Source organism: Giraffa tippelskirchi, chromosome 6, assembly GCF_054371585.1.
Source record: "Giraffa tippelskirchi isolate mGirTip1 chromosome 6, T2T-mGirTip1v1.2.pri, whole genome shotgun sequence".
Taxonomy (NCBI): Eukaryota; Metazoa; Chordata; class Mammalia; order Artiodactyla; family Giraffidae; genus Giraffa; species Giraffa tippelskirchi.
This window is the reverse complement of record NC_137280.1, coordinates 10562593-10589883: the sequence shown is the minus strand read 5'-3', so window position 1 is coordinate 10589883 and position 27291 is coordinate 10562593. Positions and strand designations below refer to the sequence as shown.

The window sequence follows — 27291 nt, the reverse complement described above, 5'->3', positions numbered from 1 at the left end:
TCCTGGGTCCTCCAGGCCTGGAAGAATGAATAACACAGTGCAGTTTCCAGAATCTATAATGTGCTTTTTGAGTTTTCCTTTGGTTCCTTCACCTTTTTGAGGTCATGGGTACCTCCGAGACTCGGACAAAAGCTACATAGCCTCTCCCAATGAAAAAATTCATGTATGTACAAACAACAAAAATTCAATGGAGTAAATTTAAGGATCAAATTGGCTTTATTACATAATTCATAAATCAAGTGTCATTCCATCTAGCAAATAGAAAGGAGCTCCACCAAGCTGTAGAAAAAGAAAGATTTTTAAAGGTAGAATGGGAGTAGAAAAAGGAAATTATTGGCAAAGAATGCATTGTTTCCAACAAGGTTGCCCTCCTAAGAGGAACAAAAGGACCTACTGGGTGGATTACCTCACTAGCGCCAACCAGATTGAAGATTGACTGGTTAAAGTTGCACTCCTGGGGCAGGGATTGAGAATGCAGTAAATTAGGTATTAAGTTTCGTGGCTGACATGGGGTTTAGCACAAGTGATTCTGTTTTGAGCCTGTTGTTTCTTTAAAGTGCGTGTGTGCTCAGTTGCATCTGACTTTTTGCAACCCCAGAGAGTCCAACTCTTTGTGGACTGTAGCCCACGAGGTTCCTCCGTCCATGGGATTCTCCTGGCAAGAATACTGGAATGGGTTGCATTTCCTTCAGGGAATCTTCCCGACCCAGGGATTGAACCCACATCTCCTGCGTCTCCTGCACTGCAGGTGGATGCTTTACCGATGAGCCGCTGGGGAAGCCCTTTAACAGTTTCCCCATTCTGATCAGATTCTCGCTTATCTGAGAAATGTGATAAAAACTTAAAGAATTAAATGCCACTATCAGATACTGCTCTTTAATTCTTTCTGCTTCTGTTGCTCTTCTGTGTGACATTCACAGGTCATAATAGTTTTTTTTTTGCTTAATCTCTGTGATATTCACAGGTGTCAACTTCAGGTTTAGAGTTTTTAAGTTGGTCATTCTCTCTGTCCCCTTTCTGATGTTCTAGTCTTAGTGAGACTTGGTAGTGAGCGGTTGTGAGCGTGTATTTAAAGCTTTTGAGAGAATGCAGCAGATAAGAGAGAGTACTCTGCTTCTAATAAGCAGGATAATTCCTCATGTTTGGAGTGTACCTTTGAGCTATGGCCCCCAATACCCAAACCAATCAAATGCAAATAATTCAAAGAAAGATTCCATTGCAGGAGTCACCCTTTGAAGGCAAGTGGCTTGCTCAGTGATCTGATGTTCCTGAATTTCAGCTGCCCCGAAAGTGTTACTCCAGGTATAGCAGGTGGTGTTGGCTACAGCACCTGAAAGAGAATCAAGGGCTATCTTACATCAAGAACAACTTTGGCCAGAAAGTCTTAAGATTTTTGTTGGACAGCTATTGCTCTAACAGTGACTTTTTCAATATTTTCAAGAACTAAGGAAAGGTTCCTAATCATATTCTGGTTTACATGCACTCTTAACCAGGGAGGGCTTCCCTGGTGGCTCAGCTGGTAAAGAATCAGCCTGCAATGCGGGAGACCTGGGTTCAATCCCTGGGTTGAGAAGACCCCCTGGAGAAGGGAAAGGCTATCCACTCCAGTATTCTGGCCTGGAGAATTCCATAGACTGTATAGTCCATGGGGTCGCAAAGAGTCAGACATGACTGAGCGACTTTCACTTCACTACACTTAACCAGAGAAGAATGGACCCGCTAAAGAAAGTGAATCCTGAGTCATGAATACCTCTTGACAATTTCTTTCTAACTCACTGATGTAAATCCAGGGAGTTCAGCCAACGAGGTGTCTCAGTTTGTTTGAGAACATTCAGGGGCGCAGTTAGATAACCTAGGAGACATTGCCTGATGACGATGTACCAGCCATCTAGGTACATAAGGAGAAAGATAACCATCCCAGACAAAGATAAATCCTGTCAGGACACAAATCACTTCCATCAAGGCAGCACTGTGAGTGGATTCGCTCACAGGGATAGTTAGTTGCATATGCCTGTTCAAGTTAGGCGTCAGTTAAGTTTTCTCCTAGCCCCAAATCGTAGTTGTTTTAAATTTCAGAGGCTACCTCCCTTAGCAACGGCCTGGGAGATACAGATGATGGTTTACCTTTTCAGGCCGAAGCCAGAGTGAAAGAAAGGGAAGGAAAAAAAAATTAGAAAAGAGAGAATTTCATGTTCAGTTGAAGTATGAAGTGTTGATCTGATGTCCTGGAAGGGGGCATCCACCTCAATGTCTGCTGCTTTTCTTCCTACTCAAGTTGATTTGGAGATCCAGTATTTTATAAGACCAGATGTCGGGTGGACTCCTCTTCAGCTGTGAGATGTATATCTAAGGTTTAAGACCCTAAAGTTTGGCTGCCATGTGGGTAGCGAGGAGGACCTGGTAGAGTCCCTTCCAAAGAGGTTCAAGGGAAGTCTTTGTTCCCACTGATTCCAATTCAGAAGGGTGGGAGACAATCGAAACATTAGTTTGGAGAGTTGTAGCCAGATATTTGAGGAAACTAGAAAAATTCAGGATCCAGTCCAGTTTATGGGTATATGTGTGCATGCTAAGTCGCTTCAGTCATGTCCGACTCTTTGCAACCCTATGGACTGTACCTCGCCAGGCTTCTCTGTCCATGGGATTCTCCAGGCAAGAGTACTGGAGTGGGTTGTCATGCCCTCCTCCAGGGGATCTTCCTGACACAGGGATCAACCTTCGTCTCTTATGGCTCCTGCATTGAGAGTCGGGTTCTTTACCACTAGTGCCACCTGGGAAGCCCAGAGTCTGATGTGCTGGGCTGTGCTTAGTCACTGAGTCATGTTCGACTCTTTGTGATTCCATGGACTGTAGCCGGCCAGGCTCCTCTGTCCATGGGGAATGTAAAGGTTCAGATAGAATTTTTCTCTCTACAATTATTCCTGCTTTTTAAAAAATTCTTTATAAGAATAACCCCAGTAAAACAATTTTTTTGCATTAAATTTGGCTTGATTATTTACATAAGCACAGCAAGAATAGTGATTGACCATGTAAGCTCATGCTGGAACCTTCAAAGCAAAGTACTCTTTGAGTCTATGTACATCTCTCTCAAATGTGACAATCCAGTCCAAGCCTTGGTAAAGTAATCAGCATTTCCAAATGTGTTCCATTATGAGGAGAACAGATTCCTATTGAACATATGTGAATGACTACCTATATTGCCATGAAAAGAATATATTGAGAGTTTCTGAATTCTGGAAGGATCATGTAGGAAAAACATGTCATTTTTGTTTAAACAGGTATGCTTTATTGATTGCTGTAAGTCATAGATTACTTAAAAGAAAACATTTCTTTAAATCTGAAAAACATTAAGAAATACGCACTGTATTAGAACAGAAAGTCATACAAATTATAGTCAACCTCCTCAGTTTATTTAGTTCAGTGTAACTAATACTGGGCTCTATCTGAATCCAGTTTTTGTGTTATTCTGGAATTCTTACCCAGTTTAGTTTTATGATTTTAAAATGATCAGGTATTCTAGAATACCTGTCAGAGTCCTTTTTATGGGTTTCTCTGAAGATGAAATGGTTTTGTAGGAACACTTTTGCAAAAGCATCAGAAGAAAACAATTAACTATCTGTAAATGACAAAATCCTTAAAATGCCCATTATTAAATATCTGATAAGAATTCATTGTAATGGAATTGACAAGGAAATTTGGTAATTTTTGCAATGAGTAATGTTTAAGATAACTAGAATTATGACTGATAACATCATACCAGGAAATAAAAGATTTCCAGGAATTTTGTATAATTTCTATAACACTTATACACCTATGTAAATATAACATAAAGAACGTTTGGACTTCCCTAGTGGTCCAATGGACATGGGTTCGATCCCTGCTCTGGGAAGATTCCACACGACACATTAAAACTGTGCACCACAACTGCTAAAGCCTGTGCACTTTAGAGCTCATGCTCTGCGTGAGAAGCCTGAGGACCGCAGCTAGAGAGTAGCCCCCGCTTGCTGCAACTAGAGAAAGCCTGTGTGCAGCAGTGAAGACCCAGCACAGCCAAAAATAAATTTTTTTAAAAAAGAAAAAAGCCTGAACACTCAAATCATAAAAAAAATAAGGCTTAGTTTTCCACGTAATTTAACATATCAAATAATCTTAATTAGTGTAACATCTCTCTTTTTATAAGGAGAAAGAAAATGTCTTTTCTGATTTTTCCAAAGTACCTCTGGAAAATCCCAAAGTTTTTTCCAGGTCAAAAAGACCTCACTTAGAAATTGATTTTGGGAAGTTCTGCCAAAAAATTCAAAAGGTTTGGACACAGCTAAAAAGGATCACAGATCATTATGAAACAATACTTAATTATCCACTTGATTATTCAAATAGAATAGAATAGACGTTTTCAAGAGCAAATGCAGTAAGTTACATACTTCTGAGCCAAACTGCTTTTTCAATATTGAGACAACTAAGGTTACTTAAATAAGCAGACTTGATAATAAAGATATAAAGCACAAAAAATTATTTTGATAAAACGCAAAGTCTTTGCTTTCTAAACAAATTGTTTTAAAGATGAAGAGAAGCTTTTCAAATTTCTCATAAAGAGTAGATCTTTTTATTAACAGATCTAATATAATTTGTCCTTTTAGCAGATGAAAGAAAACTAAGTTTTAGTTTTACATAAGAATATTTTAGCATTTAAACTTATTTTAAAACTCTTATAATAACAATTAATTTTTTAGCTAACTTGACCGCACAGGGTTTCCTCTTTTTTCCTCTTTTTCTTTCTTTCATTCTTCTTTATTTTCTAGGTCCATAGTTTTTCCTTAATTTTTCTCCTTCCTATTTTAAAATAACTAGCTTTACTTTAGAAAAAAAAAACTTTTATTTCCCTCAACAAAATATATTGCCATACCTCATACCCTTTTTAACCAAAAAAAAAAAGCCTCTGAAACAAAAAATACATCCTATTTTCCTTGCATACACAATTATTTCTTATTGTTTTAAATTACATGAGTGACTGAGCTTGCACACATTTAGAATTCTTACCCCTTAGAAGTCTTAATTTATAGTGAACACTTGTTAAGCAATTATGAACTGTTACCCTAGCATTCTTTAGACTAGCAAATTTATGAATACATTTCATAACTTGTAGAAAAACATGCTTCCTCATAGTAAGCATTTTTAATGTGGCACTAGCCATAGATACTAATAGATCCGAATATCTTTAGTTCCTCTGCAAAAGGAAACCAAAGTGGGTAAAATCTGTTCAGTAATTAATGTTTTAGCATTTTATCTTTAGAAGTGATCTAGATGTTCAATGAACTTCTGTGGAGGGAAGCAGTAGGAATTACCTCAGTCCTATAGTCTTTTTTGAATACCTTTTATATCTCTAATTTTTTATCAGGCTTTTGCAATGAAGTTTTCAATGAAACTATTTTGGAATTTTGAAGTTTTTTGGAGGCTTCTGCAGGCCAATTAAAATAGGTATTCCTTACTTTTAAGTGCTTCTTAAATGCTCTTGTCTAGTTGGAACTTTCCTCTTAATGGCCATTGTAATTCCCCTTAAGACTGACAGCAGTTTGCTAGGAACCTTAGCAGCGTTTGGAGTTCAACCTCCATTTCTTTCTGTTCAGCCATGTTTGGGGCCCCAGTTTGATGTTACCATGCCAACTTCTCATGCACAAAATTCTAGGTTGTCTTTAGTAATGTTTTGGCCATTTTGAGGTGTAGGTATTTATAGTTTCTGAGACAGTTTTTAGATGTAAAATGAGCAGGTATGCTCTAGTTTATACTAACCTCTCCCACGCGCATGAGTTTAAGTTCTTTTATTTTGAAATTCGAATCCTGAGGTTTCTGGGAAATCATTCTCCATACAATGTGGTTGCTGTTTAGATGCTGTCGTGTCCAGCTCTACAGCCCCACGGACCGTAGCTGCTTCAGGCTCCTCTGTCCGTGGGGTTCTCCAGGCAAGAATACTGGAGTGGGTTGCCATTTCCTTCTCCAGGGGATCTTCCCGCCCCAGGGATTGAACCAGCACCTCCTGCATAGGCAGGTGGATTCTTTATCACTGAGCCACCAGGGAAGCCCCACACGATATGCAAGTCTCTGTATAAGCATTTCCCAGTGACTTCTGAGAACTGTCTTGAGAGAATCAGTAAGTTTCTGATGAATGAAGAAAATTATCCCAGGATTAAATAAATTGGAGGAGTGCTGTATTGATTCCCTCTTCTAGGAGGGTCAGAACACACATTAGCATGTTAAAAGTCCTGGTAAGTCCTGTAGCAAAAGCTTCTCCATGGCTCTACTATCCAGAGAAGGAAGTTTTTGCTGACATTAGATTAAGAACGAATGCTCTGTCAGAGCGTTTTTTAGGGCGCCTAGGGGGTGAATTTTAAGGAAGTTAATTATCCCCCAATTGATTTTCCTTCTTTTTTCCCCTGTACAGCCTCTTGATTTTGAAACAGTAGCCATTCATAATATTGTAGTCCAAGCAGAAAATCCTGAGCCTCTGGTGCCTGGTGTACAGTATAATGCCAGCTCTTCTGCTACCTTCAGACTGACGGTGACAGACGTGAATGAAGCCCCGCAATTTTTCCAACAAGTATTTGAAGCAAAAGTCAGTGAGGCTGTGGCTAAAGGCACGAAAGTGGGCAACGTGACTGCCAAGGATCCGGAAGGTCTGGACGTCAGGTAGAGAGGAGCCGTGCGGGGAAGCTTGGCTGTGCACTGTAGTCACGGCCCGTGGGAGGAGGAAGGGCTTGGCGGTGGACGGTGGGCAGAGAAGCTGGCCTGACTCAAGAGCTCTCCCCTAAGGGAGCAGCCAGGGATCTGAGGCTGTGTCCCTGTGTGCTTGGTGAATCTGCCCTTGGTTTTGGCAGGTGCCAGTCACCTGGGGGGCGTCAGGGAGCATCCAGACTCGGGAGTGGGAAGCAGGTTGGGTTCCAGCCCAGCCTGCCTACTGCAGGTCTCAGCTGAGAGCTGTTGAATCCAGGAGGTGGGGCTGGAGACCCGGCTCCCAGAGGTAGGCCCTGTGTCTGGACCAGGCACAGGGCCAGGGTCCGGAGACGAGCGCCAGCTCCTAAGGCAGACGGGCATTCTAGACCAAAATAAAGCAGAAACCTGACCTGAGAGGGTGAAGGGAGCCTTCTCCGTGAGGAGCTCTTCAGAGCAGGTCCAGGGCAACAAGACTCATTCTGGAGCTCAGCCCTGGAAAGGGAGTACCGGGCTAAGATGGTTAGACAAGATGTGTAAGCATTTCCATTTTAGTAGTTCTCACTTTTTTTTCAGGGCGATAGAACCCACACAGATTTTCCTGAAATATGTGCAACAATAATTAAATTGTCCAAGATAACAGATGTATGTGTATACATTCATGTCTGTATCAATATCTACAACCTTCTTAAGATCATCTTGTTAATAAGCCCAAGGACAGGACTTGAACCTGGATCTTTTGTTTCTATTGTATAACATCAGCCCTACTGTCCATGGCATGACAAATATTCCAGCATGGCTTAAAACCTATGCAAGTGATTATGAATGCTATGAATGACAATTCCCTAAGTGTCTCTAAGTATTTGAGGGGAGTCTTGCCTCCTACTGAGTGATCCTTTTGGAACTGGAATCAGTTTCAAGGCGTTTTTCTGATTGTCTGTCAGAGTAAAGTTCCCAACTACTTATTCTGCAAGCAATTATCAACTTCCGCAAAGACAAACATGAGAAAGGAAAGAAGAGATGTGTTGTACTGGATGGTTAGTGTAGATACCACTCTGTACATCAGAGTCACTAAGCGTGATGGGGCACAAAATGTTCTTAATTTTACAACAGTTTTAACAAATGCTTTCATCTCCTTCATGAGAATGCCATGAGAAAGTCATTAGTCAAAGGCAAGTGAATAAAAATTTGAGTTTATGAGCGGAGAAAACAAAGTCATTTAAGAACATTCCTCAGACGTTCATTCTTTCATCTAAGGAAAAGATATGATGTGTGTACTATTAAGTTAAAATCAGGAAGATGAGTAAGAAGGATAATGTCCTGGAAGAAACAAATGAAAAAAGTGCTTCATGAATGAAGAGTAACCAATAGTTGGGATGCTGGGAGTAAGTCAATTAAGATTTAAGGATAACTCCAAAGCTGCTGCTGAAGCATGAGCGATTTAATTCTCTTTCTTTCAGATCCACAAACTTAGAATCCATTAGCACCCAATGGATCCTAACCCAATCTATCAGCAAATATTAGTTATTCTTTCATTGAAATATATCCAGAAATCACCTGCTTCTCATCACTTCCTCAGTGGTCCAGGCCATATTATCATCTCTTCCACCCGTGTCCATTCACTGCAATGAGTGTGGGTCTTTAAGAAAGTAAAATCATGTAACTCCTCTGAAAACCCTCCAGAGGGTTTCCATCTCACTCAGAAATCCCAACTACATCAGTTCAGTTCAGTCGTTCAGTCATGTTCAACTCTTTGTGACCCCATGGACTGCAGCATGCCAGGCTTTCCTGTCCATCACCAACTCCCGGAGCTTGCTCAAACTTATGCCCATCGAGTCAGTGATGCCATCCAACCAAACATAGGCAATTTTTAATTCATCAACCATACACAGAGCCTAACACAGTGCTTGGCATATAGAATATTCTAACACTGGGGAAAAATTAGTTTGAACTAACAACAGTATTACTTTTTAATCATTCTCCTACTCCCGGACATGTAGGTTGTTTCCAGTATTTTTTAAATTATAGAAAAGTTTTGAATGTATGCATATAATCCTTTTTTAAAACTTCTATTACATTGTTTTTTATTTGGAGAAAATTTCCAGAGGTGGGTTTGTTTTTTTTTTCAAAGATACAGACATCCTTATGGCCATGATGCTTTTTTCCCAAAAGGCTGTAGCCATCTGTTTTCCTTTGGTTCTAGACTTTTCTTGCTCAAATTCACCTTTCACGCACTCACCAATGAGTTCCACTGAAAACACAAACATGACTACGTCACCATCCCCTGCCTGCCCATCACTTCCCATGATCCAGCTCCTTCCATCCCTTGAGCTTCATCCTTTGCCATCCACTGTATCCTATTTTTATCCCTTCACTCCTGGAATGTCTGATGCCCCCACACCCTAAGCTATTCCTTGGCCTCTTTAGCTTAGTTCCTGCAATTCCTTCTGCCTAAAGTATCCTTCTTTTTCTTGCTTTAGTTAAATGTCTACTCTTTCAGGAGGGGCTTACCTGGTGGCTCAGCTGGGAAAGAATCCGCCTGCAGTGTGGGACCCCGAGGTTCAATCCCTGGGTTGGGAAGATCCCCTGGAGGAGGGCATGGCAACCCACTCCAGTATTCTGGCCTGGGGGATCTCCATGGACAGAGGAGCCTGGTGGGTTGCAGTCCATGGGGTCACAAAGAGTCGGAAATGACTGAGTGACTAAGCACAGCACAGCACACTCTTTCAGAAAGACTTCTCTGGTTCAGTTCAGTTCAGTCGCTCAGTCGTGTCCGACTCTTTGCGACCCCAAGAATTGCAGCACGCCAGGCCTCTCTGTCCATCACCAACTCTCGGAGTCTACCCAAACCCATGTCCATCGAGTCAGTGATGCCATCCAACCATCTCATCCTCTGTTGTCCCCTTCTCCTCCTGCCCCCAATCCTACCCAGCGTTAGGGTCTTTTCCAATGAGTCAACTCTTTGAATGAGGTGGCCAAAGTATTGGAGTTTCAGCTTCAACATCAGTCCTTCCAATGAACACCCAGGATTGATCTCTTTTAGGATGGATTGATTGGATCTCCTTGCAGTCCAAGGGACTCTCAAGAGTCTTCTCCAACACCACAGTTCAAAAGCATCAATTCTGCGGCACTCAGCTTTCTTCACCGTCCAACTCTCACATCCATACATGACCACTGGAAAAACCATAGCCTTGACTAGACGGACTTTTGTTGGCAAAGTAATGTCTCTGCTTTTAAATATGCTATCTAGGTTGGCCTTAACCTTCCTTCCAAGGAGTAAGCGTCTTTTAATTTCATGGCTGCAGTCACCATCAGCAGTGATTTTGGAGCCCAAAAATATAAAGTCTGACACTGTTTCCACTGTTTCCCCATCTATTTCCCATGAAGTGATGGGACCAGATGCCATGATCTTAGTTTTCTGAACATTGAGCTTTAAGCCAACTTTTTCACGCTCCTCTTTCACTTTCATCAAGAGGCTCTTTAGTTCTTCTTCACTTTCTGCCATAAGAGTAGTGTCATCTGCATATCTGAGGTTATTGTTATTTCTCCTGGCAATCTTGATTCCAGCTTGTGTTTCTTCCAGCCTAGGGTTTCTCATGATGTACTCTGTATATAAGTTAAATAAGCAGGGTGACAATATACAGTCTTTACATACTCCTTTTCCTATTTGGAACCAGTCTGTTGTTCCATGTCCAATTCTAACTGTTGCTTCCTGACCTGCATACAGGTTTCTCAAGAGACAGGTCAGATGGTCTGGTATTCCCATCTCTTTCAGAATTTTCCACAGTTTATTGTGATCCACACAGTCAAAGGCTCTGGCATAGTCAATAAAGCAGAAATAGATGTTTCTTCTATAGATGTAACTTCTCTGGTTACCATTAACTTATCTGGGATTCCACATGGACCCTTACATTCACTACACTGGAATTATCTGTCTCTGTCTCCTCCACTGGCTTAACAACCCCCTTTGGTAATTTCTTCTCTTCATTCACAGTCTGATATTTGCTATCTCTCGGTAGATATCTGTTGAATGAAGAGTTCACTGTGCCTCTGAGTAGTCACCCATTCACATGTTTCCACCAGTGAGTGTTCACATTTTCTTAGAGGGATTGGTTTTAATAGACAATTCCAGGTTGTTTTATTTGAAAAATAAGTTTAATTTTTTTCACTAGAGGTTGTGACTCTAACTTTAAAAAAACTTAAAAAAAAAAATTAAAACAAATACAAAAACCACTTTGTAGGGATGAACAAATCCTTCTTTTGAAGGCAGAAGGTAGGCAAACAAAGCATTAGTAATATTAAATTATGCTTCTTTACATATGTTGTTTTCTGTTACTGAAGCTATTCATTGAGAGGCGACAAGAGACACTGGCTAAGAATTGACCCCGTCACTGGTGAGATCTTCAGTGTGGCGCCGCTGGACAGGGAAGCTGAAAGTCTATATCGGGTACAAGTGGTGGCAACAGAAGTAGGTGAGCCGATGCAAATACGTGAAAGGTAACAGGTGATCGGGGGCTCCGTCAGTAGAAACGGGAGGGAAGGCGAGGTGAGTGGGAAACTCCGCTGGTCAAACGGCCAGAATACCTGATAGTGGAGAAACGGGAAGAGTCTGAACACGGAGGGAAGGGCTCACCCCTTCTGGGCTGTGTTCCAGGTGAGAAGCCTCATGCCTGCAGCGGGGCTCCTTTGGCCGGGCTGCCCCTGGAGGCTGGCAGGGCTGCAGAGCTGCTGCTGCCTCTGTGGGGTCCCGCAGGGACCACAGCTGCTAGGAAGGTTCCTGTGCCCCCACTGAACTATCCCACTTTTCCCCAGAGTGGCTGTGGGTTTCTCCAGGGAGTGGGATCAAACCACCGTGTGGTAATATAGAATTATATCATATATGGTAATATACCTGCCTGACTTACCAAAAAAATTAAAGAGCTGAACAAAGTATGACTAAATGCACACAGATTTAGAGCAAAGAGAGAAACTTTCAAAATGTAAAGCCCAGGTTTGGGAGCAGGAATGGGGAAAATTCCAGTAGGTGGGAATCATGAAAATGGTCCCTGTCTGTGAAAAGATGAAGAACAGCAAAAGTTCTGTAGTCACGTTAAACCAAAGAGGCTGGACCTGCAGATGTGTGTGCTGAATTTGAAATGGCTGTGGGTGAGCGCATGGACCTCGCTTAGGTGGGTCGGGGGCTCTCTCTCTTGCTTCTAGCTAATGTGCTTCTAACACATACCACTATCACAACTCTACACATTTAACTCTCAATTTAAAAAGCTCCTGATTTAATCAGCAGGAAGTTTCCAGTGAGGTCTTTGTGCTCTGCCTTCAGCTAAAATGTACCATGGGGTCAGCACTTCACTTTAGACGTGTCCTAAAGCCTCTCACACTTTAGAGGTGTCGGGAATCAAAAACAGTGTTCAAAACCCTGCCCCGTGTGCCGCTGTTGGCCCTGGAATGATCCGTGTCGATGAAATGACTTCAAGAACACGGTAGCTCTTCCTCCTTTGGTTAAGCAGACAGCTGATGGGAAAAGCAGGCAAATAGAATTTACTGGAATTGAAGCAGGTTGCAGTCAGAAATTGTAGAATCCTCAGGGAGAATGAGAACCGTCAGTGGTGCTGCTGTCCTGACCGTCTCTTTCTAAGCACTTACCCCTCACAAGACACGATGGGGAGGTATTATTATTGATCATATTTGATGTAGGAAGAAACCAAGATACTGATAAGTAACTAGCCAGTGATCACACAGTTACTAATTGTTCCGGCAGCAAGGTCAAAATTTTTACCATGATACCCAGTAAATAACATTTGTACAGCTCTGTACAATTTTCTAAGAATACTACATGTTGGATCCACATAAAGTCACATTTTACAGCTGAGGAAATGAGACTTAGAAAACTTTTTTAAAAAAATATGTATTCTTCTGTTTTTGGCTGCATCAGGTCTTAGTTGTGGCACTTGGACTTCCCTCCAGCTGGGGTGTGCAGGCTCAGCTCGGTAGTTGTGGAGTGCACGTTTAGTTGCCTTGCAGCCGGTGGGATCTTGGTTCCCCGACCAGGAATCAAATCCTCACCCTCTGGATTGGAAGGCAAAGTCTCAACCCCTGACCACAGGGAAGTCCTGAGCCTTAGAAAACTTAACAGCCATGCCTAAGTCAGTGTTGAGGAGTAATTGAAGCTGTGGGCTCTAGAGTCAGATCTCCTGAGTTGGAAGACTCTCCACTGCTGTGTGACCTTGGGCAAATCACACAACTTCTCTGAGCTCCAGTCTTCTCATCAATAAATGTATGCCAGAGTTGTTTTGAAGTCATGTGTATAAAACATTAGCACATAATTCTTGGGTGGGTGCATGTGTGCTCAGTTGTGTCTGACTCTTTGCAACTCCATGGACTGTAGCCCACCAGGCTCTTCTGTCCATGGAATTTTCCAGGCAAGAATGCTGAAGAGGGTTGCCATTTCCTCCTCCAGGGGATCTTCTCGACTCAGGGATCTAACCCGCATCTCCTGTGTCTCCTACATTGGCAGGCAGATTCATAATTCTTAGTTATTTTTATTATCAAGACTTTTAAAGCAGAAAATGAAACTAGGTCTGAATTGTAAAAATTTTTTTTAAGGAAAGGAAATATCCTTTCCAGTTGAGAGGAGAATGAAAGCCGACACCGTATTTCAATGATTTGATTCCTTAGGTGGATCCTCCTTGAGCTCCATGGCGCAATTCCTCCTGACCCTTACGGATGTGAATGACAATTCCCCTCGGCTGGTCAAGGAATACACAGGCTTGTTCTTTTGCCACCCCCTCAAAGCACCCGGAAGCCTCATTTTTGAGGCCACCGATGATGATCAACTCACATTTAGGGGTCGACACTTTACGTTTTCCCTTGGCAGCGAAAGCTTACAAAGAGACTGGGAAGTTTCCAAAATCAATGGTGAGTTGTGAAAAGAACATTGATGGGCGATGAAATGAATTTTTAATTTGCCTTGGTGTGTGTGCAGCACTCAACACAGAGCTTTCTTCCACGCTCCAGAAAGGAAGTTCATGCTGTGGAAACTTGCGCAGGCAAGCTCTCCAGAGGGTTGAAAGCCCCAAGGTTGGGAAAAGGCAGATTGTTAACGCTCAGTGTCCCCTCTGGTGTACGCGAACAGTTGGACCATAGTTGGTGTACATGAATTGTTTTGCAATCAGAGCAGCATTGCAAAGCAACCAATTGGCAGCTGAGAAACAGATTTTGTCGTGATCTTTTAAAAACAGCTTTATTGAAATATAATTGACGTACAATTAACAGAATATATTTAAAGCAGCAGAAGGCAGTGGCACCCCGCTCCAGTACTCTGGCCTGGAGAATCCCATGGATGAAGGAGCCTGGTGGGCCGCAGTCCATGGGGTCTCGAAGAGTGGGACACGACTGAGCGACTTCACTTTCCCTTTTCATTTGCATGCATTGGAGAAGGAAATGGCAACCCACTCCAGTGTTCTTGCCTGGAGAATCCCAGGGACGGGGGAGCCTGGTGGGCTGCCGTCTATGGGGTCGCACAGAGTCGGACACGACTGAAGCGACTTAGCAGCAGCAGCAGCAGCATTTAAAGCATACAGTTTTATAAAAGTTGGTATGTGTACGCACCACTGAAGCCATCAGCATAATCAGGTAAGAACAGCTTCACCAGCTCCTCCAGGTTTGTTCCTGCTCTGTTGCAATCCCTATTTTCCACCCCATGCTGTTCATCCCTCAGTCAGTTCAGTCGCTCAGTCATGTCGGTCTCTGCGACCCCCTGGACTGCAGCAAGCCAGGCTTTCCTGTCCATCACCCCCAAGTAACCACTGATCTGCTTCCTGTCACTGTAGATTGGTTTGCATTTTCAAGAGTTTTATGTGAATAAAATAACAGCGTGTACTTTTTGTTTTTGTTTGGTTAATGTCACTTAGTATACTTATTTGGAGATTTCACCATGTTATTGCATATATCAACACGGCACTCATTAGTATGGCAGAGGAGTATTCCATTGTATGACTATATCATGATTTATTATTCATTGACTTATTGATTATTACTTAAATCGCTTCCAGTTTTTGCCATTTCAAATAAAACTGCTATGAGCGTTTGTGAAAAAGTACTTCGTAGGAGCCTGTGCTTCCATTTGTCTTGGTTAAATACCTGGAAGTGGTCATACGGTAGCTATATGGTCAAATTTTTAAGAGGATGTCAAATTGCTTCCCACATAGCCTGTAACATTTTACATTCCCACCAGTGAATGAGAATTCTAGTTGCTTAATATTCTTCCCAATGCTTGCTATGCTCAGTCTTTTTAATTTTAGCCATTGTAGTGGGAGTGTAGTATTTCGTTATGGTTTTAATTTACACAGCCCTAATGACTGATGGTGTTGAACGTCTTTTCGTAAGCTTATTTGCCATCCATATATCCTCATTAGTGTAGTGTCTGGTCAAATATTCTGCCTGCTTAAAAAATTTAGCAAAGGTTTGACTTCTATTGTTGTCTTTATTTGTCAGATATATGTTTACAAATATTTTTTCTCAGGCACTGTTACATTTTTATTTTGTAACAGTTACCTTCTGAAGAGCAAATTAAATTTTTTTTATGACATCTAATTTATTGATATTTTTCCCTTATAATTTGACTTTTTTGCATATTCTTTAAGGAATTTTTCCAAGGTCACTAAATTTTTCTAATTTTTTTTTTCTTCCAGAGGAAAAGAAAGCTATGATTTTAGCTTTTACAGTTAGCGCTATGATCCATTTCAAGTCAATCTTTTGTGCATGTATGGTAAATGTCAAGGTTCATTTTTTTAAATATGGCTGTCTAATTATTTAAACACTATTTATTGAAAATATCCTTTTCACATTGAATTGTCTTGGCAGCTTTGTCAAAAATCAAGTGACCACATAGACATGGATCTATTTCTGGACTCACTCTTTCATTGAGCTCTTGGTCTATCTTTGTAGCAACACCATAATGTTTTGATAATTGCAGCTCAATAATAAGACTTGAAATCAGGTAGTGTAAATGTCCTCGCTTTGTTCTTTTTCAAGTTTATTTTGCATTTCTATATAAATTTTAGAATTAAGCTTGTCTGTTTCTACTCCCAAAACCTATGCCGGTTGTGATTGAGATAGTATGAATCTGTGCCTGAATCTGGGGGAGAATTTAAATCTTAACAAATTGAATTTTCCAATCCATGAATATTATTATGTCTCCATTTATTTAGGTCTTATAAATACTTAAAAATTTTAATTCCAGGATATAGAAATATAACTGATGATTTTCTTATACTGATCTTGTAGTGTATAACATTGTTGATCTCACTTGTAAGTTCTCTCTCCCTTTTTCCTTACATTGTCATAGATTTTCTATGTGTTGTCTGTGAATCATAATAGTTTTATTTCCTTTCCTATCTGGATGGCTTTTTATATATTTAGCTCACTTTCTTACTGGTTAAAATTGCCAGGACAGTGTTAAATGACGGTAGTGAGAGAAGAAACAATTTGGGTTCTGATCTCAGGGAGAAGGCATTCATAGTCTCTTACTGTTAAGTATAAAGTTCAGTTCAGTTCAGTCGCTCAGTCATGTCCGACTCTTTGCGACTCCATGAATTGCAGCACGCCAGGCCTCCCTGTTCATCACCAACTCCCAGAGTCCACCCAAACCCATGTCCATTGAGTCAGTGATGCCATCCAGCCATCTCATCCTCTGTCGTCCCCTTCTCCTCCTGCCCCCAATCCTTCCCAGCAGCAGGGTATTTTCCAATGAGTCAACTCTTCGCATCAGGTGGCCAAAGTATTGGACTTTCAGCTTCAACATCAGTCCTTCCAATGAACACCCAGGACTGATCTCCTTTAGGATGGACTGGTTGGATCTCCTTGCAGCCCAAGGGACTCTCAAGAGTCTTCTCCAACACCACAGTTCAAAAGCATCAATTCTTCGGTGCTCAGCTTTCTTCACCATCCAACTCTCACATCCATACATGACTACTGGAAAAACCATAACCTTGACTAGACGGACCTTTGTTGACAAAGTAATGTCTCTGCTTTTAAATATGCTATCTAGGTCATAACCTTCCTTCCAAAGGTAGCTATAAGTTTTTGTAGATGTCCTTTATCAGAGTGAAGACTTTATCTTTTATTCCTAACTTGCTGAGAGGTGTTTTTTGTTTGTTTTTTTAATGAAGTAGGATGCTAAAATTTTCAGGTGTTTTTCATGCATCTATTTAGATGATTGTTGGTTAATTGAGGTTTTTGTTGTTTTGTCTGTCAGTTGGTGAAATAGTTCAATCAACTTTTATATTTTAATTCAGTCTTTTCCTGAGATGAAGCCTACTGGGTGGTGAAATATTAGCATTTTTGTATGTGATTGTATTCAGTTTGCTAAATTTTAAGGATATTTCTATCTATATTCATAAGGGACATTGGCCTGTATTTTTCGCTTAAAGTGCCTTTGTCTGACTCTGGTATCAGAGCTGAGCCGGCTTCACAGAATGATTTAGAAGGTGTTCTGCCTCTTCAGTTATCTGGAAGAATTTGTGTAAAATTGCTTTTTATTTTTTCCTTGAAGTTTGATAAAATTCACCAGTGAAGCCTTCTGGCCCAAAGTTTTCCTTGTAGGAAGTCTTAACTACAAATTCGATTTCTTTAATAGATAAGGGACTACTCAAGTTATAGATTTATTTTTGGTTGAGCTTGCTAGTTTGTATCTTTCAAATGATTTCTCTATTTCAATTGATTTGTCTAATTTATTGGAACAAAGTTGTTCATAATGTTTTATTACTTTTAATAATTACAGAGTATGTAGTGATATCACCTCATTCTAATATTGGAAATTTTTGCCTCTTTTTTGGTCCTGATCAGTCTGGATAGAGATTACTAATCTCGCTGAACGAGATTTTGGTTTCATTGATTTTGCCCTACTTTTTGTTTTATATTTCATTGCTCGAATCTTTATCGTTTCCTTTATTCTTCTTATGTTGTTTTTAACTTGCTTTTTGGTTCTGTTTTTATTAAGATGGAAGCTGAAACAACTGAGAATTTTTTTCTTTGCTAATATAGGCATTTGGTGTTATAAATTTATCTCAGTGTCGTATTAGTTGTATTCCATAAAGTTTGATGTGTTTTCATTTTCATTCAGTTCAAAACACTTTCTAATTTCCCTTTAGATTTCTCCTGTGACACATGGGTTATTTAGAAGTAGGGTATTTGGTTCTCATATATGTGGGGACTGCCCACATCTTCCTGGTTACTGATTTCTAATTTAATTCCATAGTGACCTGAGAACATGTGATTGGAGTACTTTTAAACTTACTCAGAGTTTTTCTTTCAGTACTTTACAGACATTTCTTCACTGTGTTCTGGATTGTATTGGTTCTTCTTTGTTCTTTTGAGTATAATATCTTTTTTTCTCTGGATACCTTTTAGATTTTCTTTTTCACTAATTTTCAGTAAATTGAGTATTATGTGCCTTGGTGTAGTTGTGTTCATTTTTATTTTTCCTGAGATTTGCTGATCTTTTTGGATCTGAAGATCTAGAGTTTTCATCAAATTTGGAAAGGCGTTAGCAATTACTTCTTCAAATATGTTTTCTAATTCAGTGTTTGTGGCCACTTTATGGACCATAACTACCAGGAGTAATCATAACCTACTGTATTTAGTATTCATTTCTACAGTGAAGTCAAGAATTGAGAATTTGATGGATGCTTCAACATCCTTTTTACCATTATGGAGGGTGTCTGTGGAGTGGTGATACTTATGGTAGTTTAACTCACACTTTTATCTAACCATTCATGTGTGAGGCAGAAATGAGCTTTATTTCTGCTCATCCAGGGGCCCACAGTTGTGTTTTCACATCAGTCATTTTTTTTCCCTATTCTGACAGGAACTCATGCCAGCCTCTCCACCAAGCACACGGGCTTTGAGGAGAGAGTTTACAACATCCCAATCCGCATCGGTGATGGTGGCCGGCCACCCTTGGAAGGGATTGTCTCTTTACCAGGTAGATATTTTGCTGCAGGCAACTTGGGATAATGTTGTCTCTCAATATGGTAATTTGCGAGAATTCTTATCTTTAATACAGGATTCTGCAATTGTTTGCTTATAAATTTATCTACCAAATATTATTCTGTTTCTCAGTTACTTTCTGCAAGTGCGTGGAAAATAGGTGTTTCCAGCCAGCGGCTCGCATGCCTGGGATACCCCCGGTGGGCATGGCAGTTGGTATACTCCTTGCCACCTTTTTGGTCATCGGTGAGTATAGTTTCTCAGATTCAAGGATTTCTGTCCTGGGCCTCAGAAACATGAGCTCCCATGAAGGTCTGACTTCATGGGCTGAGCTGGGGCTGCTCAGATGGCAACCTGGGCAATAACCAAGAATACAGATCACCAGTAAACCATATCCAGCCTTCCCGATTGCTTTGGTACTACCCTCCACCCATCACTGCCTTGCTGGTTAGTTTGGGAAATACCACGTAAGCGGCTTTAAAGAATAAATTATTGTATCTCACGCTGAGTTACCAAGCTTCCATGATGAAGGAGAAAGAAATGCAGTAGCTGTGTCTCTGCTATGTGTCAGGCACTGTGCCTGGTGGGAGACATGGTGACAGACGTGAACGGATCTGTCACTCAGAGCTTAGGGTCTAGTCCACCACTGTTGGAATAAGTAGAAGCTAGCCTTCCAGTGGAGATGTGGGCATATCTGAAGGACCAGACATGTTGCAGAACTCCCCCTTTTATGGTTTTGTGACTGTAGACCTTGATTCTTTATTATCTCAGAATAATTCCACCGCATCGCAGGCCTCACTCGGCCTTGGCCCCTGGACAGCAGAGTTCCCTGTCTTCTCTTTTGTAAACAGCCCAATGTCTACTGTAGTCTTTACCCTCTTTCAACAGGTGTTCTCACCACAAATTAAGTATTAGAAGTTGATACTTCATCAGTTCACATGCACCTGAGTGAAGGAGTTGACACAGTTTCACATCCTTTCTCTTTTAAAGGAAGAGCTGGGCTTATTCTAAGTCTTTTTCATTGTTCCCTTCACATCTGTTCTTTTCTGCCATCATCTGGTCTACCACCCTGGATTCTGATTCATATCTCTAAAAGGGAATCTCATTTCCTTATACTCTTCGGTTCGAATTCCTCATTATTATGACACAGAAGGGCCTTTGTGACGTGACCATGACCCATCCTAATACGTGCATAGTAGTAGTAGTGTTAGTCGCTCAGTTGTGTCCGATCCTTTGCGACCCCACGGACCATAGCCTGCCAGGCTCCTCTGTTCATGAGCTTCTCCAGGCAAGAATACTGGAGTGGGTTGCCATTCCCTTCTCCAGAGGATCTTCCTGACCAAAGGATCAAACCTGGGTCTCCTGCATTTAGGCAGATTCTTCACTGTCTGAGCTACAAGGAAGTCCCTAATATGTGCATGGTGACCATCATTTCTCTCTGACAACACTTTGGTGCAAATCTTTTATGCTAATTGAGCTAGCTTTTGAGGTTTACTCACTTACCAAACTCCCCCCTACCTCTATGCCTTTTCTTATTCTGTTTGTCTTCTTATCTTGAAAGGATTTTTGAGCTTACATGCCATGGTTTTCTAGCATGACCATTCACTCTCAAAATTTTACCACAAGTTAAAGATTGGATGAGTTTGGTGATCTACAGATAAAAGTAATAGGATCTTGTAGTTTCATATCCTTACTTTTTTTCAAAATAGGAGGATTGGGATTATTGCAAGATTCTTAATGGGCCTCTGAGCATCCAGTCTTTTCTGCCATTATTCCTCCTGTGACCCTAATGCCTGGTTAATTTCCTAAAAACAATTTCCTTTTCCATATAGGTCTCTGGTTTGTAGTATACGTTTAGTGCTAAAACGCACAATGTAATTTTGCAGGAGGTCAGAGATGAGGGAAAGCAGAGAGGTTAGGTAGTCTACTCAAGCTGGAGCCCCGAGGAAGGTGCAAGAGAAAATGTGATACTTGGTGAAAGTAGGCTTTAGGTAGATAGACGAATCCAAGAAAAGCTCTCTGGTTGTTCCCATTGAGCTATTTCCTCCAGGGAAGGAGAAGAAGGACTGGAATCAACATCTGCTGACTGTATCCAAAGTTGAGGAACTCGTCAGGTGCTCATACACTTAGTCTTGAGAGCAGTGTAGGCATAAGGTCCTATATCCCTTGACAGAGGCCCGGAGATAGCCATCAGCTTAGATATAACTTGGGACTTGTTACACACTGACAGCAAGATAAGTGATAAGCATACTTATCCAAGAAAACCCATGCCTAGAAGCCCTTAATCACCATGACAACGAAGCTTTGTTGATCCACTCACAAAATGAAGTTATATGAGTCATTTTTTCCTACCAGAGTGCTACTTTATAAATGAATGTGACAGTACATTGTAAGATTTCTCTATTTGACTCTGATTTTTCTCTTTTAGGTATAATTTTAGCAGTGGTGTTTTTCCGGATGAAGAGGGATAAAGGCCAACATAATGCTGAAAGTGCTCAGGCATCTGAAGTCAGGCCTCTGAGAAACTGAATGTGAAAAAGAATGTTTGAGTTTATGTACCAAGTGCTATTTCAGTAACACAACCATTTAATCACATACTTTTACTTTTCATCCAACATGTGCACTGTAAGTTTTACAGATAAACTCTCTTGTCTTTCAATATTTTATTACTTTTAGATATTTCCTGCGCTATAGACATTAGAGATATTTTCCAATTTCTCATGACACTTTTCTACTCTGCAAAAGCTGTAACTATTTCTCCAAACACAAAAGTGTGTGTGTTTTTCCCTCTTAGGGAATGAGGGGCTGATGAAATACTCTGTTTATTTTTGCTTCCTCAAGAGGTTTTATCAGTCATCCATCACAGAGCTTTCTGGATTCCATTTATGCTTTTTTCTAACTCCATCCTGTGTCTCCTTCCACCATATCTCCTTTGGTATTTCACTAATTTTAAAATATTTGTTGGAGAAAAGAACAAAGCAGAGTCTCAGGAAAAAAATAAAAGGGCAGACTTGTCCCTCAGTTTGAACAGAAACACTTCATTGTTTGAAGAGGCCTGCTTCACAAACTCTGGTAGCAAATACCAACCACTCACCACGTTTATTCACTACCGACCATGCTCGTCTGCTGCGCATGTTTTCTTTTGTGTATATTAATAAAGTTTTGGTTATTATATATTTAATGGTGAAGGAAAATAAGGAAGCATGAGAGATGTAGTGACAACAATCAAGAATAAACATTGGCTGAGGTTTTGTTTCTTGGATTTCTTTGGTTCTGCTTCCTGCTTCTTTGCATTTCTTGAGAGAAGGACTAGATAGCAATGGTTACCTATTGTTAGTCAAAATTACCTCCAATGTAGAATTAACCCATAAAGAGGGATCCACAATGAAATAAAAATTCACTGTGCTTATGATCGTGGATTGGCATGTTCAAGGCCGATACATGAGGAATTTTAAACTTTTGAATAGGAAAACTTTAGATTTGGAAGCACTTCTAGGCCCTGGAGCTGTTGTCTACCTTTCGATTTGAGTCTTGAAAGCATTCAACATTACACAATCTCTCAGAATTTCCAAGAATTTTGGGGAAAACAACTTGTATCTGAAAAGGTGCTCCTACACTGATGGCTAAAGCAGGCCACGGAGTTTTGTTTTTCATAAATAATCCTCTTTGTGGGCTTTTATTATATTTTTTTGAAAGCAAAAATGTAAGACAAAAGAAATTATGTAAACTCTGTTTTTAAGACCTCAGTATTACTTCCTTGCATAATGTTATCCTGTGCCTCAGCATAATACTGAGATTTTTTACCTGTTTTTTTTTTTTTTTCACACAAGACTCATCAGAAGTCTCATGATGGGTGAGGTTCTCTCTTGTCTCACCAAATGCTGAAAGGCCAAACAAAAGAAAACAAAAATCTAGGAGCACCAAAAGCAAATCTACTGCACAAATTATACCCCAGCCCAAAGAATGGTCTAACTTCCTCAGCAACTTCTATAGGAAATTTTCTTGTGTGCTTTTGACCATGAGTGACTGTGATTCAGGTCACTTAAAATTGCATCCTTGTTGTTGTTCAGTTGCTCGGTTGTGTCCGACTCTTTGCGACCTCATGGACTGCAGAACGCCAGATCACTTTATCGTTCCTGAAAGACAGGCCGTTCTGTGGCAGGTCTGCTCAGGGGGCTCAAGAACCTTCCTGCCTCAGTTCAGGGTTGTCCTCTCTGGACCAGCTTGTATCACCTGATAGTAGATTGATCACACATAACCTTCTCATCTGAAATCATTGATTAATATCCAAGCTTTTTCCCCTTGGTGGGCCCTCCCTCTAAACCTTCTACTCCTTTCATGACCAGATCCTACCCATTCTTAGAGTCTTCAAGACCAATTTAAATACTGATCCCTTTGGGAAGCCTTCTCTGAGGAAACTACAGGGACCCGGCCACCATCTCATCTAAACCTCTACACTGTGGTGAGGAAAATGCCAGGATCTATTCCCTCTGCTGGTGAGAGTGGTTCCATTTCCACTGGAAAACATCTTTCCCTCCCCCTTTCCTAGCTTTTCCACACCCCATCTGTATAGTTTAGAGTCAACTTCCTGTTTTTCCCCACGTCCCTAGACTCACTTCTAGAATTTTGTCGAAATTCTCAGAAAACAGCTCTCTTTAGGTACAATTTGCTAAACCAGTAGAAAATAAGCTTACAGCATTCCAGTCACCATAAGAGGCAAGCCTGTCTCAGAACAAGGACCACAGAGAGTTCAAAGGAGAGTTTGAAAATGTTGAGTGCCTGCTCCAGCTCTGTCTGAGGGCAACCTTGCTCTGGACTTTCCTATCCTGTGAGGCGGTACGTTCCTTTTTCACTTAAAGCTCAGTGGACTTCTGCCCTGGCAACTAAAAGAGTGAATATTTGTACCTTACTTGTGGACCGTCTGTTCCACAACTGGAGAGCGTCTGACCCCAGCTAGTCTGGGGTTTCTCTGAATCCTTTCAGTGTCTCTCTGACAAGTCTTGGCTCATAGCGGCTCCTCCATAAGTTTTTAAAGAATGAATACATGAAATAGCTGATTCATTTCGGCCATTTATGCCATTGTCATTTAAGAGGCAACCGTTAGACAAAATCGAAACTAATCCATTCTATGTTTAGTTACGGTATCTTCAAGGATACCTGAAACTCCCACTTCACCACCCTGCTTTATACAAACTCGGATGCGCCGTTCAAACATCCTCAGAGCTGAAAGCAGTGGTGAGTGAGGCCTGTGAATGACAAAGCCCACGAGAATTTCTGGATGATTGAGAAGTAGCTGTGAGAGTGAGATGGTCTCAGGAGCAGGGGTGGGAAGTACTTCTGCGAGAAGCTAAAAGGAAAGTCTTGGGGGTTTCTGGACAGCAGTAAATGAAGAGAAGAGCTCTCAGGGTGGGGGTCCATGGTCTAGATACTCACAGGCAGGAAGCTCAGGTTACCTCTGAAGTATCCAGGGCAAGAAGGAGAGAATTTGTTTCCAAGGTTCTGTATACTATATGCATCATGGGAACTTGTTAAACTTGGAAACTTAAGAGTTACCTGAAAAGAAACAATGTCTTACAATTTTATTTTTAAAACTCATTTAAACTATTTTAAAAGGTACAGTTCAGTGGCATTAAGTACATTCACATTATTGGACAACCATCACCATCATCCATCTCTAAAACTTTTTCATGAATGTGTAGAGTTTCTAAATGAAACTGCACATTAAACATGAACTCCTCATCGCTTCCTACCCCTAGTCCCTGGCAACCACTGTTCTAACTTTCTGTCTCCATGAATCAGGTATCATACACTATTTGTTCATAACATCACTGTTTTAAAACACGTTGTAAATAGTAAGAAAGAACAAAAATAGCATTAAAACCTAGAAGTTATCTTATGAGGAGACTGTCTCAAAGCTAATGCTATTTTTGATTTTGCTGCATTCAAATGTGTCACACATTATACACTTAGATATACATTTTACACATCTATGAAGATATCCATACAAAGCATACACAATGCACGTGGGTTCTCCAAACACACACAGTCTCATTGCTCCTAAATTTCTTCTCAGAGAAGCCTGTCTCCTTCTGGCTGAATCCCGAGACTGTGGGTGGGTGTTGGATGGCCAGCTCTCTACCACAGGGGTGCTCAGTGGACACATGTTAGAATCACCTGGGGGAGTTTTTCAAAAATACTCATTCCAGAGCCCCATCCCTAAATGAGTCAGCATCTCTGGGCAAGGTGTTTTAACTTCAATATTCTGAAGAAAAAAAAAAAAAATCCCCACATGAGTCTAATGTGCAACCATGGCTGAGATCCCTTATTCCAGACAATCCTCAGAGGGGTTAGCATGAGACTGGTGTGGAATATGATCCTCTGTGGGGTCTGAATCAGTGCCTTTCTTCAGAACATCAGCTTCCCAAGCCTCTCAACTTTCTGGGCATCTTTAACCCTAACTGGGCCTGCTTCCATCTTTTCCCAGATGGAAATAGGACCATGACCTAGAGCTCAGGGAAGGTGTTGGGGGGGGGTGCTGTCAAGAGAGCCATTCCTCGGCTCTCAAAGATCCTTTCGCTGAGAGAGGCCTGGTGGGTACAGACCCAGGTCACTCTGCAGTGTGTCGGAGCTTGTGAACTCCAACCATGAAGCTGAGAAGAAAGACGCAGCTTTTACCTGTGGAAGAGCAGAACTTCTGTAGACTGGCGCAAAAATAACTCTGAAAACACACGTTTCTGTAAAGTGATCTTCTTGTGTTTGGAGACCTGGTTATTTAAAGGGACATTCCTGACAGTCGTCCCTTTAGCTCAAACAGTAAAGAATCTCCCTGCAACTCAGGAGACCTGGGTTCGATCCCTGAGTCAGGAGGATCCTCTGGAGAAGGGAATGGCAGTCCACTCCAGTATTCTTGCTTGGAGGAGCCTGGCAGGCTACAGTCCATGGGATTGCAAAGAGTCGGACACGACTGAGTGACTAACACTACTACTTCCTGACAGTGTTAAACACAAAGAATATTTTTCATAACACAATTACTTCCCATTTTATTGGTTTTCCACGTGTACCTCGAGCATGGTACAGGCCCCATTCGACCTGTTAAAAGGACTGCATGCTACCTGTTAGTCATGTGTCAGCCATCTGGGCCCTTCAGACAAGGAGGGTGGCATCCTGACACGGCAGATAATTCTAAAGGGGAAGGGACTGTCCTGGAACCCAGGGGTAATAATGTCCACAGCTAGGGAACAAGTCACACTTGGGGCCTGCAAAAGTTATTTGTCTCCAACAGCCCTTGGTGTTTTGGGACAGAAATCAAAGCCCCCCCCCTCCCCCACCCCAACCTTTTTACACAAGATCCTCGTCCTGGGAGTGCGCGGTGGGACGGGAAGAGTGAAGCCGGGCTATGGAAACAAGGGCTCCTCTGATGGGGAGAAAGAGTTCTCATTCTTTCCACTGCAACAGCTGGGCTGAGGGGTAAGTGCCGGAGTTGGAGAGCTACACCGGAAGGGCAGGTGGACAGGCGTGACGGAGGTGGGAATAAAAATAGCACCTGTGTGTGCGTGCAGCATTTTAGTTACTTGAATTAAGCACAGGACTGGGAGGAAACAGAACGTATTTTTAGTAACCGAAGTTAAACTGGGACTTTCTGGCTCTTGGCCGAGAGAAGATCCCAGAGGCGGAATTTCCGGGGGTCTGCCGCGTCCTTGGGTGGCTGCGGACGCAAAGAACTGGGGAAAGGTCCCCTGAGGGGCAGGAGGGGAGAGGCCTTGGAGGGGCTCCCTGCCGAGTGTGGGCCTCTGTGCGGGCATCTCAGACCGCCTTCCTGGGGCCTCTGAAGGGGAGGCCTTCCCTGGAGTAAGCAGGCTGCGCGGCTCGGCGCTGGATCACTGCCTGGCGTCCCAGCTCTGGCTGTGCCGGAAGTCGGTCCTGGGATAAGGCTTCCTCGGGGTGTGAGTTCTAATCCCGGTTGCTCCACATCCTCCCAGCTCAGTTTCAGTGACCCTAAGGGTCAGTTGGGCCCGTGTATTCTCCAGGAAGGCCCTTCAGGAAGTGGAGGCCGAGAAACAGCCAAGGAGAAATTCTGTGGGAGGCAAGGCCTGTGAGGGATGGAGGGAAGGAACCGCGAGGGTAAGGGGAGCCCGGGGCCATGACCGACGGGTGCTGGGTATTGAAGGAGCCAAGGAGAGCGGGAGGATCTTTAGGAGGAGCCTCAGGCCTGCTGTGCGGCTCTGAGAGCCCGGGGCCAGGCCAATGCCGAGCTCGAAGCAGACTGTTGGAGAAGCCCACGTTGGGCAGAAGCCTCTGATCTCAGAACCCCTGCTCTGCCAGGCTGCTGACTGGGGATGTGATCCTGAAGGTGGAGGTGGCAATCTTCCAGCTCCTGCAGTGGGGGGGCCTCTAGAGGGAACATCTGAGCCTGCCCGCCCATCCCATGGCTGTCATAGTTAGGTTGCTGTTTTGTCCTTTTGCTTATCCATCGTCATATATTTGTTGAGCCTCCACCATGGCTAGCGGTAAACAATCCTGCCCATGTAGGAGACTCAAGTTCAGTCTCTGAGTGGAAAAGATCCCCTGGAGAAATGAAATGGAATGAAATTCACTGCAGTATTCTTG

The 27291-nt window shown here is 42.0% G+C and overlaps 1 protein-coding gene across 4 annotated transcripts in view; it reads left to right on the top strand.

Annotated features, from left to right (window-relative positions):
* Window positions 1-21944, top strand: part of CDH17 (cadherin 17) — a 101817-nt gene extending 79873 nt beyond the window's left edge. For all 4 annotated transcript variants that reach the window (XM_081496927.1, XM_081496928.1, XM_081496925.1 and 1 more), the window contains 6 exons: window positions 6434-6678; window positions 11041-11171; window positions 13372-13611; window positions 18563-18679; window positions 18817-18930; window positions 21113-21944. In XM_081496927.1, the coding sequence (XP_081353053.1) occupies window positions 6434-6678; window positions 11041-11171; window positions 13372-13611; window positions 18563-18679; window positions 18817-18930; window positions 21113-21213 (948 nt within the window). In that variant the 3' untranslated portion in view covers window positions 21214-21944. The remainder of the gene's footprint in view (window positions 1-6433; window positions 6679-11040; window positions 11172-13371; window positions 13612-18562; window positions 18680-18816; window positions 18931-21112) is intronic.
* Window positions 21945-27291: the final 5347 nt, after the last annotated feature.